This window comes from Carex rostrata, chromosome 7, assembly GCF_964058835.1.
Source record: "Carex rostrata chromosome 7, lpCarRost1.2, whole genome shotgun sequence".
In the NCBI taxonomy this organism is placed as follows: Eukaryota; Viridiplantae; Streptophyta; class Magnoliopsida; order Poales; family Cyperaceae; genus Carex; species Carex rostrata.
Genome location: NC_135924.1, coordinates 1496843 through 1513897, shown reverse-complemented (window position 1 = coordinate 1513897; position 17055 = coordinate 1496843). Strand labels below are relative to the sequence as shown.

Genomic DNA, 17055 nt, shown 5'->3' with positions numbered 1-17055 from the left:
TGGTGACTATACATGTTAACTGCATATAAAGTCATGATGAAATTATCTCATAAAATAAAATATACGAAGTTTTGGGTTGGATCGAGTTCCTTGAAGGAAAATTATTTGCAAATTTACAACGAATGTATTTTATTTGGGACTAACAAATTAATTAGGACTTCATAATAAGTCTATTTGGCATTTTCCTTGGTCCGGTAGGGACTTAGTGAATAATATTAGCAAATTAAAATTGAAGTTTCTACTAATCATCACATGGTTTCAATAACAAAATTTCTTGGGCCTAATGGACTTTATTTCAGGGCCCAATATTCATTAAAATTAAAAACCAGGTTCTTGCATTTTGTCTTATTTAATTATTCATAATAAAACACTGCGTCAAACCTACGGGCACATTACCAAATAAAAAAAAAATTATATACTTAGTCGAGATTTATTGTAGTAGAGCTGGTGTGCACGATACAGAGCAAATGAACTTGTTTAGAACCTCTTAAAAACTTTTTTAGGGAACTTTATTTTGGAGATATATATTTCTTCTTTTGTAATTCACGGTTGCTATATGTTCTCAATTTAAGTATCTAGTTAGAAAGACATTACCAATGATCCTTACCTAAATTTAAGTATGCACCGCATGTTCCAAATTTGGTTAGAAAAATTCTAATAAATATTCAATTGCAAATCTGACCTCTGTTTTTACTCATTTCCTAAAAAAAAAAATGTGTAGCTGCCTTAGTATCCATGAAAAAGCCGAGCGTAAGAAGAAGAGAGCCATACGGAGCCAAGGACAACCTGCCGGCAATTTTGCAAAAACACCAACTCTCATTGCAATTGGGTTTATTTGGTTTCCGGCAAGTCATCCTTGGCTGCATTCGACTCGCTACCTCATCACGCATGACTATCTATGGCCAGTTCTTTATATCACTACTGATCTTTCTCTCAATTTTGTTCTCTTAAGTTGATCTTTGTCTGTGGTGAAGGATATAAATAGTGGAAGAAGAAATAATATTTGGAGATATATGCTCTATTATTTGGAGATATATGCTCTGATGGAATTTCTCTCTGTTTTTCACATTTAACTTTTAAGGACAATTAATTAATATTACCGTATGCATGGATTTATATATGTGCCATAGAGAGATACTTCTTTACCCAACGTTTGCATCATGCAAAATGAAAGGTTTGAGGCGCCAACTGCATGTACATTGTTCTCTTTCATCATAATTTATCCATGATCAATCTCTATCTAGGTAATGGAAAGTTAGGCATGCAGTGATCAACAATTGTAGCTGTTAAAGTTAAATGCATTTAGGCCGCATTATTTGCTAATAAATAATTATGACATTTAACTTTATTTAAATTGTTATCAAGAGTTTGCAAAAATATATTGATGTGAATAAGTTGTGGCATTGATTTTTAAGTTATTCATTTATATAAAACTAAAACTGAATAGTGATAATTTTTTATGTGCATATAGAGAAAATAAAATATATCACATTTAACGGTTTTACTTTGGTATATAAATTTAAAAAACAGAGACATGATGAATACAAAATAATAAGGATATTTCAACTGTCTCCTCTTTGTTTGTTTTTTTTTTTTTTTAAACTTGGTAGGTGCTACCAAGGTTTTATTGTCTCCTATTTATTTGTTGATAATATAACAATGAGTCAAGCATACAAGCACACATTACCAATCAAAAAATAATTATTGGAGGTTTTATTGTGGAGTGTGCATGATCAGCATATGCTATTGGCGAGATCAACATTAGTTAGTTGCTGCAAGGATATATGTCGATGGTAGTTAGTTCATAGAGCACAATGTATATTTCAATTTAAAAGTTATTAAGCCAAAAGCAGTACTTTCCAGAAAACAAAATTAGACGGAGCGTTACTTAGCTAGTGATAACAACAACATTTGTCTGATATCACTAACTAAATCACTTCAAGACACAAGGTGCATGGAAACAAACCATACGTTTACTCCTACCTGCTGATAGGAATTAGAAACTACTTAAAATTTTTACTTGCTAACTAACTATCCTGGTACCCAAAACACTGGTACTGGCACACAGGTACCATAACGAGAACAACATAGTTAGCATAAGGGATGTTTTTGCCACACATATAACTCGCACAAAAAACTTATTCAACATATCAAAAGTTATAAAAATAGCCTTCTAGACTTCTACTGAGTCCCTTCTTCTCTAGCTTCATCAAATGCTTCATCTGTCACCATGAGCTGCTCTGTTAAAAATTGATCGAAGTTGCTGTGATTATTTTCTAAAAGTAGTTGTCTGAAGCTATAGTAGCATATTTCTCTATTTAGATTAGTAGTCAGAATATTTAATTAGAATATCTCTATTTAGCATAGATTATTAAGGAGCATTTATCAATTTTAGAATGTTATGGAAGTACTGGAGATCTAAAAATAGATTTTGTATTAGGTATATTAACTATGTAAGTAGAGATGATTTTGTAACGAAAGCAAATGAATGAAAGAGTTTCTGTTTTCTGAGCAGTTCAGAAAATCCAGTATATTAGTTGTATGAAACAGAGTTGTGCTAGACAGAGCAAATGAATGAAAGAGTTTCTGTTTTCTGAGCAGTTCAGAAAATCCAGTATATTATTTGTATGAAACAGAGTTGTGCTAGACAGAGCAAATGAATGAAAGAGTTTCTGTTTTCTGAGCAGTTCAGAAAATCCAGTATATTATTTGTATGAAACAGAGTTGTGCTAGAAAGAGCAAAATTAGAAAATTGGTTTGGAAAAGTTTTTTTTTTGCTGCGCATATAGCAAATTTTCCAATATGCTGTTCAGTAGAGTATCATTCCTGCAGAGGAATGTTATCCACATCTCCCGGTACCCAGTTCCTAGTAGCAAGGCAGAGCTCTTCTTTTACATGTCTTGTCCAATAGTGTATAAGAGAAATAATTAGAAAAATTATGTTTCCATTTTCCTTAATTGATTTACCAGTAAAGCATATCTCATTTGGATTCTTCCAAATAGAACAGGATATGTTTACATGTGTTATTATAGATGTCCACTAGTGTCAGTATACTGTTTTGCATGTGTTATTCCAAGTTTTGTATTGCTATAAAATTTTCATATTGCGTTCTTTTGTAGCATTACAACATTAGCAAGTTATTGCAATTCTGTTTGTTCATAATATAGTGCGATAAGGAATAATTAGGGAATTTTGGTGCTGCCCTATAGAACTGCTAGTACTAGCCCTAACTGGTATAGTTTATTTAACTACATTTCAAGTGGTCAAATTTGTAAATATTAAACCCATTAACCATTCAGTGTCCATTAAAGCATGCTTTCTGCAAACCCAGTTTAGCACAATGACATTACCATTTTTTTCAAAATCGAAATTAAGCCTTGATTAGACAAAATTTGTATCATAGCATTAATTGGGAAATTATTCTTAACTTGACCAATTTCGTGTTATTTTACAATTGACCAACTATGGCTTGATGCAACCTCAATGTGCAAATACAAAGCTAACAACCCGAGGTATTTCGACAAAAGTTAGTATAACTTGGTAACAAGTACCATATTTGCCATACCATATAATTTCATTTTATAAAAGGACCTGAAACGAAGAAGCTAAATGAAACACAGCCCGTAGGCCATGGGCCCACATACCTGCCACCAAACAGACACTTGCCAAAGAGCTGACAGGATCTTTACGCTAGAGGCATGAAGTGAGGAGAAAGGAGAGACTACAGACGAAGCGAGGAAGGAAAGAGGCGATGACGTAGGAAATAGAAGGGAACGTTTTTCTGTGAAAATGACTATATTACTCTCCGTTAATTTTAACAGAGATTATATAATGGTAGGAAAATATGAGAACCGTTTGATCATGAATAAATCTGATACTGCTTTATATCTATTGCTCTAGGTAAAAAATATTGAAGAAGATATATATAAAAAAAAAAAAAAAAACACTTTTTTTATCTTTAAGTCTCCTTTTACTTTTTTAATCGATTAATATTTTGAAACATCAGCTCCTTAGCGAGAATTAAGACCATCTTCTTTAGCCTTCGTTTATCTATAATCTTAAACCATACCTGATCAGTCTTAAAGCACTACTATCGATCCCTAAACTAAGCCTTCATAGCCTCTATTTATGAATTAAACGTTCTTAAGACAACATAACATAACCTCCTCGACAAAGACTAAAGTTCATTTTATGGACAAGAAGAGCAACTCCGAAAGATAAGAATGGAACAGCTCTGATCGAACAATTCGCCCATTTCAAATGAGAAACCCAAGCTTTCCCCTTATAAATCATGTGTTGTGCACGTGGCAACAACGAATAATATCTCTTTTTATTTTTCTTGGTAGGTTTCTTTCGATTTAAATAACACTAATTTTCTCTTCTTATCTGATTCACCTCAAATTAAAAATATATATATATAATCTGAGCCGCCGAGAAACTCGGTGGTCCACTTTCTTTCTGGACTGTCAAGAATCCTGGTGATTGAGAAAGAAAGTGGACTGCCAAATTTATCAATAGTTCGGACATTTTTAAAAATTATAAGAAAAAGATAGGGCTGTGGCTAAATTGCTGCTGGCAGCAATTCTGCCCAGGTGCTGCCGGGGCTATTTTTAGCCGTGTGATGTCCAAAAAACAAATCCAAACCGTTAGATGTTTAATCTATATTATAATCTACTTGGAGACCAAATTTTATATTTTTTGGAATTTTTTTACTATTTATTAAGCTGGTTTGAAAACCGCTGATTTTAGTAATTTTCTGCAGCATTGAAATCAGCGGTTTTCAAACCAGCTTAATAAATAGTAAAAAAATTCCAAAAAATATAAAATTTGGTCTCCAAGTAGATTATAATATAGATTAAACATCTAACAGTTTGGATTTGTTGTTTGGACATCACACGGCTAAAAATAGCCCCGGCAGCACTTGGGCAGAACTGCTGCCAGCAGCAATTTAGACAGACCCAAAACATAGACATTAATTTTTGTTATTTTCTATAAAATGATAGATATCAATAAAAAAAATCAGCACTTACGGTAACAACAAATTTCTCTCCCAAGGACTTTTTCTTGGTAACAACTTGTTTGTTAATTAGTTGACCGAGTTAAACTAGCTCGCTCGCTACATATTTGAGCCAGAATTAATGAGTGTGAGTTTAGTCTGACTTGGCACAAGCCAACTTGATCATTAACGAGCTATTTAATATACGTAGTTTAATATTTTAACAGTATTCGTTCACTTTAATTAGATTGGGGGATACTATGGTTTATAGATGTTATAGCTAGCATTATGGTAATTTTGATAAGATTTACATGGAATTGTGTCTATTATATTATGAAACTTTTTTATCATTTTGTTATTAATTATATCATTTTCAGAATGAAATTGAGAAAACAAAAAAAAGGATTTTTAAAATCTCAAGGAAATAACAAGAATAAACATAAAGTCCACTTCTCATTTTGCCTTTCGTACTATATTTTGAACTAGGATTATTTTTAGATTTTTTTCGTAAAAATCCAACTATGTATTGGAGAAAAAAAAATTAAATCGAATGAAATACATAAGCTAAAAATGTAACTTTAAAAATATGTCGAAAATTTTATAGATGATTACTTAATAAAATAATATTATTATGGACATTAAATTTGGTATAACCCTACACATTGTGAAATTTGATAATAATAAATGATTGATTAAAACATCGAAATTATTTGATTACCTGACATAATTTAGAGGTATTGAAACTCAATTACATTTATGGAATATCAATTTTGATTCATATAAATAAAGATGAACTTAAATAATTTGTTTGATATACAGGGAGGTCCTATCAGAATAATCAGAATATTTAAATGTAATTAAATACCAATAACAAACTTGAAATTTCGGATTCAAACAATAAGAACTTGAGCTTCATGTACCTTCTATTACAAACTTTAAATTTTTCGAGTATAACATGAGAGTATTACAAACTATAAATTTTTTGGGACTCAAATGAGTTATTTTTGCAAACTTGCAAAGTATTTTGCAAGAGGGATCCTCTGGTATAATTGACTATGCATATATTGCAGATCGGTTCATGTACAATAGATTAAAAAAATTATTTTTAAAGTCCATACAATTAATCAAAACTATTTAACATGATCTTTGTATGAAAATATATTTAAATATAAAATTTTATATTTTGTAAAATTTCATTACTAGATATTAGGTAGGTAAAATATCGCTTGATCTAAAGATTATGGAATATTCCAAAGTAGTGATCTTCTACTTATTTAAAAATATATAAAAGAAATCTAAAATATAGTCTTCCAGTAATTTTTTTGACATGTCTAGCAATTCATATTAAATATTTTTAAAGCGGAGATTTCAATTCATAGTGTGGACCGATCTGCGCTATATGCATAGCACCGCAGCCTCTCACTCAGAATCCATATCCTCATGGTTCAATCATAATCCGGACAAATCCGATTGTAACTAAAATACAAAAATCCTTTAATATTCGTGTAGGTTATAATCTAACGGTCCAGTTGTAAACGAAAATCTCCATTCTTATATTATGCACGTAGTTGTTCTGATCCGCCAACGACTGAGATTGAAAGATGAACTTTCAAATTGAATATCAGCCTTTCAATCGCATAATCTGTCTTCTTTTTATTAAATACATTTATTTTATATGTAGAAGTCTAAATTTAGTTAAAAATAAATTCGCCACTAAAATTTCTACATGGTTTGTCTCAATTAAAATTGAATGAATTCCTAGCGATTGTTTCCTTATTTCTCTTTAAAACTATCTTCAATTTCTCCAATTAAATTATTTCCTCCATTTCATTTCTCATCTTACTCTATAGTTTTGACAATTAAAATTGAAAACTATCATATATTTCCGGATTTTGTTTAGGGCTATTGTATCTTTGTGAATAGATGAATAAGTATAACATATTTTATGCTGATGGGAACAATCATACCATTCCGATATGAATATATATGTAGAGAAAATCCTTATTTGAATCATTTAATCATATTTTTTTCAATTTTGTTTATTTACATAGTATTTTTCCTCCAAATCATTTAATAACCTATCTTACTTGTGAAGAAAGTTAGATATTAAATCTCAATGATACTTCAAGAATTTTTTTATATTATATTTGATCCTTTTTTTTTTCTTTTATTGTTATTTATTATTTAGATATCTATTTTTTTCTCATTTGTATCTTTTATTTTCATTTAAATATATTTTTTCTTAATTTTTTTGTGAATGTCAAATAAAAGGTCTCTTTATATTCTATTCAATCTTATAATATGTTTATGTGCGTTTATTCAATCTTATAATATGTTTCCGTTGCAACGCACGGGCACAATACTAGTATTATGTTATGCATATTGCATTGTCCAAAATTTAAAAGAGTCAAAGTCAAAGGGCATAAGACTTGATGCTCCATTGCCACTGGTCTAGAAAGTGTCACGTATGACACTATTCTATACTCTATACTCTAGCAAACATGCAAAAGTATTTTGCAAGAGGGATTATTTGTTATAATTGACTGTGCATATAGCAGATCGGTCCATACTATATATTAATATTTTTCATCTAAAGTCTATACAACTGATTTAAACTGTTTAACATGTTCTTCATATAAAAATACATTTAAAGACTTAATTAAAAAAATATAATTTTTTTACTATTTTTTTAGATTGGTAAAATAATTTTGATCTAAATATTCTGAAACATTCAAAAATAGTTAACTTTTCAGTTATCTAAAAAAATAATAAAATTCTAAAAAAATATAAAATATAGTCTTCAAGTAAATATTTTAACATGTTTAACAATTCATATTAAATATTTAAATTTAAATAAAAAATAGATATCGATTCATAATACGGACCAATCTGATTAATATATAGCACCACAGTCTCACTCGGAATCCATATCCTATGGGGTAATAAAATATATCTATTTATATTATTAGTGTCCGATCATAATATAGATTAATCTGACCATATAATTAAAATACAAAAACTCCTTTAATAATTTGTGCAGATTCTGATCTAACGGTCCATATCTAAAAAAATATTATGTTATGGTAACTTAGATGATTATATGAATTTGCCTCCGCCTAGTGGATTAACAATACCCGGGTCGGGTATACCCGACCATACCCGCCTGTGCCCGAGCCCGGGTACGGGTCGGGTACTCGAGTACGCGGGTACGGGCATAAACCGGACCGGACCCGTTTTTTTGGACCAATACCTGACCATACCCTACCCGAGTTTACCCGTACCCGACTATACCCGTACCCTAGTACCCGTACCCGATACCCGAGTACTGTTCATCCGAATTCAAAATTCAAAAATTCTGTTTTTCCCTCCCAGAAAAAAACAGAAAAAACCAACAAAAAACCAGAAAAAAACCAACAAAAAACCAGAAAAAAAAACCAGAAAAAAAACAGCAAAAAAAAAAAATACCTGTACCCGCCCTACCCGTACCCGTACCCGTACCCGCCCTACCCGTCAAGGGTACATGGGTACGGGTATAGGACGGGTAGGGTATGATTTTTGAAAAATATACCCGACCATACCCGTACCCGTATAAGAGATGTACCCGTACCCATCCCGGGTATACCCGGGGTACCCGTACCCGCCCGCCCATTAAACCTCTACCTCCGCCTAGGGCTTCTCATAAAAAAAAATTAAAAAAAAAAATTCGCCTCACTCACTCGTCGTCGAAAATTGAAAAGAGTCAAAGGTCAAAGCGCAACAGACTTGATGCTCCATTGCCATTGGTCTACAAAGCCGATTTTTTTATTAATAAAATATAAAATAAAAAAAATATTGTGAATGGAGATCGTTGTACTGAAAAATCGAAATATAGAAAAAAGAAATTGATTATTTTGTCCACCGAACAGTACAAACTTTCTCGTCTAGATTAACAGTCTGCTAATTCAAATTCTAAACCTCGTTAAGTAGAAAAAAAATCTGGATCGGATAGATTATTCCATTCAGATCTGTAGCAATATATTTTTATTTTTTTAGAGGGTTTGTTTTTATATGAGAGAATGAAAAAAAATTGCTACAGTAAAGGACGGCACGGTATATCCCGTTCATTTTTTTAAAAAATGTTAACTTGCAAATTATAATAAGATTAACGAGACAGAATGATTTATCCCGTTCCGCTATATATAGTAATATATAGTATCGGATAGAATAAAGCATCCTGTTTTTCATATATTTCGATTTCTAAGAAAAACGATCTCCTTGATATTTATTTTATTTTATTTTCGATTAATAAAAAAATCAGTATACAAAGTGCACCACCCTGGGCTCTTCCTTCCTTTTTCAACAGTGGCAACTTTCTCTCTTTCCAAAAAAATATCTAAAGATAAACGGAAAGCAATGCCACGTCTACTCCCTCTCCCTTTAACAATCCCTTTTCCTTCAATCCCAGTCCATATTAATAGTCGACCCAGTTCTTCTTCCCGGAAATACTACGTGGTGCCCGGAATTACCCCGAAGAGGTCTCAATTGCGTCAAAGCCTCAGAGGAGGCGTTTAATAGGTATCTAAATCCCAATTTGAAGAGAAATGGTAATGGGTATGGGAATGGGGTGGTGATAGTGGTGATAGTATGGTTCGATCAGAAATGATCTACGTCTACTTGATCTGAGGTTGGGCTGCATCGCAATTTGTGCTGCCGGTGTATTGTGTGGACCCGCGCTTGTTCTGTACCATGCATTATTTCGGATTCACAAAAACTGGAGGTATCCTGTATTTACGGCTTATGGATTTAATTATGATAATTTAGTTGATTTTAGTTGCTATAATATGAGGACGTCAAGGTAATGCTCATATTTGGGTAAAGATTTTAACAGAGCAATTTTGGTTTCATGCAGCGTACACACTATATAATCAAAACAGAGGTGCATATGGTTTGTTGCAGGAAGCAAAAAACTACTCTGTTAAAACAATTTTGTTAAACTGCTCTGTTAAAATAATGCAATTATGATAATGTAATTGAATTATAGAATAGATTTTGTGACATAAATATATACAGTTAATTTTGTTTCTATAATTGTTTTTATTATGAACGAGAAGAATTTTAGTGCTTTCTTGTTTATGTGCAAGTTTATAATAGAATACTGTATTATGTTTACAATGTGGGCCCCACACAGTAGACACCAGATGAAAATTTTGCCGAAATTTTTATTCATACCCTCAGAAAAAAAATTCCAAACCTGTCTTAAATTAGTTTGCTCCAATTGCAAGAAATTGTAAAAGAATTATTGCAAGTCTATAATAATCACACAGCACCTGTGAAGCAATTTTTCTCTAGGAACTCTTCTCTAACCCTAGTTTTACCATTATTATCTGTGACCACATGAACATTATACAATATGACCATCATGCAAACATAGCACAAGAATACCAAAACGGGACCCACAATCCAGAACAAAAGAGGTAAGGCAACAAAAAACAGTCTATTGCCAATAGTATTCAGACCAAATCCTTTTCCAAAAAGCCCACAAACATACTCAACTGTCACGGGGTTATTATTCTCTAATGCATAACTTTAGCATAATACAAACATACTCAACGAGCCGCCAAAACGATCATTCTTAATTTGTGATATTTTATGTTTAATTAATATGGAACAACTTGTGCTTTTGAAAACAGCACACTGTAATCGAGTAGATCCTAGGAGCAAAAACAGAATTACAAAATTTACAAATAATATGTTATATGTTTTTGCAATTAAAAAAAAAAAAAGATGCTTCGGCCTAATTTTCTTGGGTGAAATTTTGACGAGCGGGTATTTCTTATTGTACTAAATTACAACGAATATATTTATTTGAGACTAACGAGATTAGCTGTTGGCAATTGGTTTGGGCCGAATGGTGTTTAATGAATCGTACAAGGAAATTAAAAAGTAAATTTTTTACGACCAATTTAGTTAGTGCTGCATAATCATTACATGGTTTCAATAATAAAATTTTTTGGGCCCAATGGGCTTTTTACAGAGCCCAGTATTCCTTAAAATTAAAAACCAGGGTTCTTACAATATGGTCTTATTTATTCATAGCGGGCACATTACCATTAATTTTTTTTATAAGAAGCCCTCTGAGATATTGCCAGTTTGTTTTCACATAAAAAATTGGGAACTCACATGTCAAGCGCGCTAAAAATATTTATAAAATTTTGAAAGATTACAGTTTATGCCCCCCTTCTATTACATATGGTATGGACGACTTAATTATCGAGATTTGAACATTCCTTTCGAAAGAAAATAAATAATAAGAAAATAATTCAACTTGTGCACATTACATGTCATCACATCTGTTGAATTGAATATTAATTGAAAAGTAAATGTGGCTGCCACAATAAATTTAGTTATGTTCCCAATTTAAAATCACTTTTAGTAAAGCAAAGTAATAATTTAGATTCTCTTATAAGGATTTGTTACATATAACATTAAGGCCTATTATTTTATTAAATAATAGTTATCCGCTGCATGTGCTGTAAAGTGTAAAGTGATTGTTATATATGCTCTTGCCACTGATTTGTGTTTCCTTTTCCAGATTCTTTCCCTTAATATTGTCCTATCTCAAATTCTTTTCCATATTCTTGCACTTAATATTGTTCTCCTCACATACTTTATACTTTTCCATATTCTTGCACTTAACTTCGTCTCCTCACATACTTTATATTTTTCCATATTCTTGCACTTAACTTCGTCTCCTCACATACTTCTCCATATTCTCACACTAACTGGAGATGTGTAGTAATGAATTAAAATGATTCTTCTCTCTTGAGTTTCACCTATAAATAGGCAGTAAGGGTAACTAGTTAGATTTCTTTCTTATTTGTGTTCAATTCGCAATCTCTGTTGCTTTGTTACATCTTGGACGTTACAGACAGTCTCTGCTCGGCGCTCGTCTTCTCTCCGGGTAAGGCACCACTATCAATTGGATTTGAGTCTTTGTTAGGACAAAGTAAGTTTAGGTCATGGAACCCTAGCTACATGCTAAAATATCAACCAAGGATGAGCATCTTGGATATCATTCTGTGCTGATTTGATTAGTAGTTTTTCCTATCATCTGCTACCATTGTGGTAACTTCATAACATGTTGTTTCTTGAATTTATAAATTATCGCTTTTGGGTTCTTAACTGCATCTAATATATATCCACTCTCAAATTTCTTATATAAATCACTCGCTCATTTCAGCTCACATATACAACAGAGAATTAAGCTGGATGGCTGAGACCATTGTAAATTTGGTGCTCGGCAAGCTGGCTGATGTTCTAGTCAATGAGGTTTTACACTTATACAGTGTCAATGACCAAGTTGAGAAAGTCAGTCGTGAACTCAAACGCATTCAGGCTTTTCTCAAGGATGCTGATCGGAAGCAAATAAAAGACGAAAGGCAGAAACATTGGGTAAAGGAGGTCAGAGATATTGCCCATTCTATAGAAGATGTCATAGACACCTTTCTCATGGATATCCCTCAAAATCCACAAAATCCACAAAAGTCATGCCTATGTGCGACCATAAAAAACATGATAAGAAATCCCAAAACACTACCAGCTGTACACAACCTTGTAAATGAGACGAAACAAATTCTAGAAAAGATGAAAGAGATCGAAGAGAGCCGAGTCAGATATGGCATAAATAATTTGGGTGAGGGCAGTACTGGAGATATCCAACTACCAGTCAGGCCAACTGTATTACCTGATATTGATCCCGATATTATTGGCTTCAAGGCAGACCAGAACAGTATTGTCAATGAGTTGCTTGATGAGACCACTATGAGACGTTCAGTGGTCTCAATTTGCGGGATCGGTGGACTCGGAAAGACTACTCTTGCACGAAAAGTGTACAATCGGTATGTGTTTTTTTTAATTTTATAAATTGTGTCATTTACTATCAATTTGATTCAAATTCACGTTTCTCCCAGTTTTAAATATTTTCACTAATTTCCTTTATAAGAATTGCACACATTAGTTAAGATAATTAAATTAGAAAACATGCATGGTTAATATATTTTTCTTAATGTCAAACTTGTATTTTATGAGAAAAAGGTCAGTTTTGGTCATAATATTTCTCGAGTCCTTAATGTATGATGAATTTAAATAAGGTGCACTATTAAATTTAAGTTATATATTTTGGTGAGATATATGTTTCACCACAATAAGAGTATATTGGTGTCGTACTTTATAGGTAGAACAATGAATATGTCTTAGACATTAACTAATTTTAAAATTCTAGATTTCAAATAATAAAATGACCATAATATCATTGATAAATATATCCTTTTTGAAAGACATTTTGTGAGGAGTAGTACACTATTTTAAATAATAATAATAATTTCTTATTTTATAATGTTTGCTACATTACATGTACAACAAATTTTTTTGTCAATTTTATAATAGCCAAAATCTCACGTAATATGAAAGAAGTTAGACGTCTCATTCTGCAAATTAAAAATCCATAAATATTAAATATTTAAATATTATAATATATAAACAACCAAGAGTACATATTATCGGCCAAGGGTCATTTCATACTTGAAATTGTTCTCAAACTTGTAATTTCTTTTATGAACTTCATTTGTATTGTTATCGGCCATTACTTGAGGCATTGATCATGCAAAAATTATTTGTTCATCCCGATTATTATTGTTTCTGAAGTGTATGTTAAGGTAATATAATTTTGAGATTTGCGTAAAAATTAAAAGTCTAACATTAATATATTTGCCAATCCACTTTTATATATTATATTGAGTTTGGTAAATTGATTTTAATTGTGTGCATGCTTATAAGTGCATTTGATCTGAATTCGCATTTTTACATGGGTTTTATTGACATTGCGCAAGGCTCAACAAGATCAACAGCTAAATTTGGGAAGGTCAATTATTTCAGTAGCGCTAGCCCCGTCAATAGCTTGTTGTAACGTCGTGAAAGGAACAAAAGAAAATATAGAAGAGAAAACTAGAAACCCTTCTATATATATATATATTGATGACCCAACCTTAACTTTTAATTTAATATTGACTTATAAGTTTTTATGAGTCCGTCTTCTTCGCATTTTGGTTTTATTAATATCTAATATAATCTTTTATTTTTGCAGTAATGACGTTAAAGGACAATTTGATGTTCGCATATGGATAGCTGTTTCTGAAAAGTTCGAAATAATTGATGTTTCGAAAAAGATATTGTTGAGGATAAAGCAACAATTTGATTCATCTATCAAATTGAGTGATTTGCCAAATGAAACAGAAGAGATTCTTATAGAGATTCTCAATTCTCTTAGAGGCAAAAAGTACCTCATAGTCCTAGACGATGTCTGGAAAATCGATCTATGGACTCAAATTCGTGAAGTATTCCCAGATGAAAAAAAAGGAAGTAGAATACTTGTAACTACTAGGTTTGCTGATGTTCCTAAGGGCATGGATCCATCAAGTGAACCATACATGCTCCAGGGCTTAACTGATGAGTTAAGTCGAGAGCTTTTGTTAAAAACAGTTTTTCCTAATCATGATCCAATTAAAAGTTGTTTTGATGATCTTTCTGATATCATAGGTCAATTTGTCCACAAGTGTGGTGGGCTTCCTCTTGCTTTAGTGGTTTTAGGTGGTTTCTTATCAAAGAAGCCCCGCAACCATGCTGTTTGGAGTAACGTGTTCCTGACAATGAGTTGGCATGCTGAAGGAAAAAATTGTAGCGAGATTATAGGCACCAGCTATGAGGACCTGCCATTGGCTCTGAAGTTGTGTTTTATGTACTTTTCCGCATTTCCTGAAGACTATGATATTGATGCTGAATCCTTACTTCGAATGTGGATTGCAGAAGGATTCATACCACAAGAAGATAACAGAACATTAAAAGAAACTACGGAGAGTTTCTTAGAGGATCTCGTACAAAGGTATTACATCTTTATTTAATGATATAACATGTTGATGTAACGTGTTGGTTTTAATTGAATAGTTTTTAAACTAAATTTCTAATTGAAAAAAAAATAGATAGGAAAATTTTAGGCCGAAGAACCAACATTTTCGTATGTTAAATGCTAAGTCTCAAAATTATATTTTGGGAAATATAATAAGTAATAACAAATATTGATATTTTAGAAGGATGGGGCTGCGAATTCTGTGAGGAGACTCTGTTTGAGTTGACCATTTGCCAAAAAATAAAGAAAAATTAAATGGGTAGCAGCGGGTTTGGAGAATTTTTTCTGTAGAAAATATTGGAAAAAAAAAGTATCCTAATTTCTTCCTGCATAGAAGAATCAGTACTGGTAAAAATTATACAGATCCTACTATGCATGAAAAATCAAAGTACTTTTTTTGTTTACTCTTTCTTTATTTCAATAAAACCTGCTTATGTATACAACATTGAACTAAATTGTTTTAATACTAACTATTTTATTTATGATATCTGTAATCATTGTACTTATTTGTTTCTCTCATTTTATGCTAGGAGCATTATTCAAGTAGATAGTAGATCCAAAGACGGGTCCATCAAAACTCTACGCATACATGATCTGCTACGAGATCTTGCTCTCGAAAAAGCCAAGGAGGAAAACTTTCTCTTGGTGTACTCAAATCCAGATGATAAAATGAGCTTGAGCAGGGCCCGCCGTGTGGCAATTCACAATCCAGATTGTAATCAACTTATAATGAGCCCAAACCTCCACACTCTTTTGTGCTTTCATGAGGGGAGCATGCCGAATTGTTCTAAGCAAAGACTACTCAAAGTAGTAAGCATTGGAGTCAAAGAGGAGAACACCATAGAGTTGGGGATGTTTGTGGGATTGACTCAGTTAAGATATCTGAATCTTAAAGGGATGGTAAGTGACAACCGTAATCAAGAATTCTTTGAGAAAGTGATAGGCAGAATGAAATTTCTGCAGACCCTTGAAGTCTGCATGCTAAAAACAATTGATGGCTACTACTTTGAGTTTCCTAAGAGTGCATGGAATATCAAGACACTGAGGCATGTCTATGACAATCCTTTGGTACTCCCAGCATCAGTAAAATTAACAAATTTGCAAACTATTGGTTGGGTAAAGCCCGCACAATCATGGGAGATAGAGTTACCTCATTTACCCAATTTACGTTCATTAGAATTAGATGCCAGATCATCTCCATCGAAGGCAGTTGTCCTTTTTCTGTCCACATTAGAACACCTAACCAATCTCGATATATGGCACGATGATAGTGTACTGGGTATACTACTTGACATGAGAGGTTTCCCATTTTATAACCATTTACAATCTCTCCAACTTTATTACACTAGCACCACTAAATTGACCCAACTGCTCCATGAGGATATGCTCCCCTGTCACCTCATTTATCTCAAAATTGAGAATCACATGTTCCAGCAGGATATAATGCCTGTATTGGAGAAGCTACGCTGCCTTAAGGTTCTCATACTTGCTGGTGCATTTGAAAGTCAAAAAACGACCTGTTCCTCTGAAGGCTTTAGCCAGTTAGAAGTCTTGAAGCTTTATAGCTTATCAATGGAGGAATGGGAGATAGAGGAGGGCGCAATGCCCATTCTTAAACAACTCGAGATTAGATATTGTCATGAACTGGGCGTGCCTCAAGGGCTACAATACCTTACCAACCTTCAAAAATTGCAGTGGCCAGAAGTGGGTAATTCCAAGGCTAATTTGGTCCGCAATTTATGCCAACATGTTCCTTCAATTGATTTAGGCAAATATTAATTAGAGACACGGGCTCCTCCGGTGTATATTTTACTCTTGCTATTTAGTATTTGTCATTTTCTTCTCTTTTTATTCCTTTTTCGTCAGTACTTTGTCGTTCTTTTACTGGCAACAAAATTCCACAAAAATAATATTGGAGAACCATTCAAGGTATCTAATTGTAGATCATTGTAGTCGTGGTCAAACAAGTATTTCTTAATTAATTTTCTTTAAAAAGTTGCTTACTTAGCTAAGAGATACATGGAATTGCGTCACTTAATTATATTATGAAACTTTTTTAACTTCTTGTTAATATATTTTTTGGGAATGAAATTGACAAAACAAATAAGATTTTTAAAAT

General features: G+C 32.4%; 1 protein-coding gene across 3 annotated transcripts in view; it reads left to right on the top strand.

Annotated features, from left to right (window-relative positions):
* The window catches only part of LOC144556910 (disease resistance protein RPP13-like), a 59565-nt gene extending 42611 nt beyond the window's left edge, over window positions 1–16954 (top strand). The window contains exons 1-4 of one of the 3 annotated variants that reach the window (XM_078305407.1): window positions 11781–11936; window positions 12216–12873; window positions 14118–14912; window positions 15467–16954. In XM_078305407.1, coding sequence (XP_078161533.1) covers window positions 12245–12873; window positions 14118–14912; window positions 15467–16715 — 2673 coding nt within the window. In that variant the 5' untranslated portion in view covers window positions 11781–11936; window positions 12216–12244 and the 3' untranslated portion in view covers window positions 16716–16954. Of the gene's footprint in view, window positions 1–11780; window positions 11937–12215; window positions 12874–14117; window positions 14913–15466 lie in introns of those variants that run through there. The other 2 variants (XM_078305410.1, XM_078305408.1) reach the window with 2 other exon arrangements.
* Window positions 16955–17055: the final 101 nt, after the last annotated feature.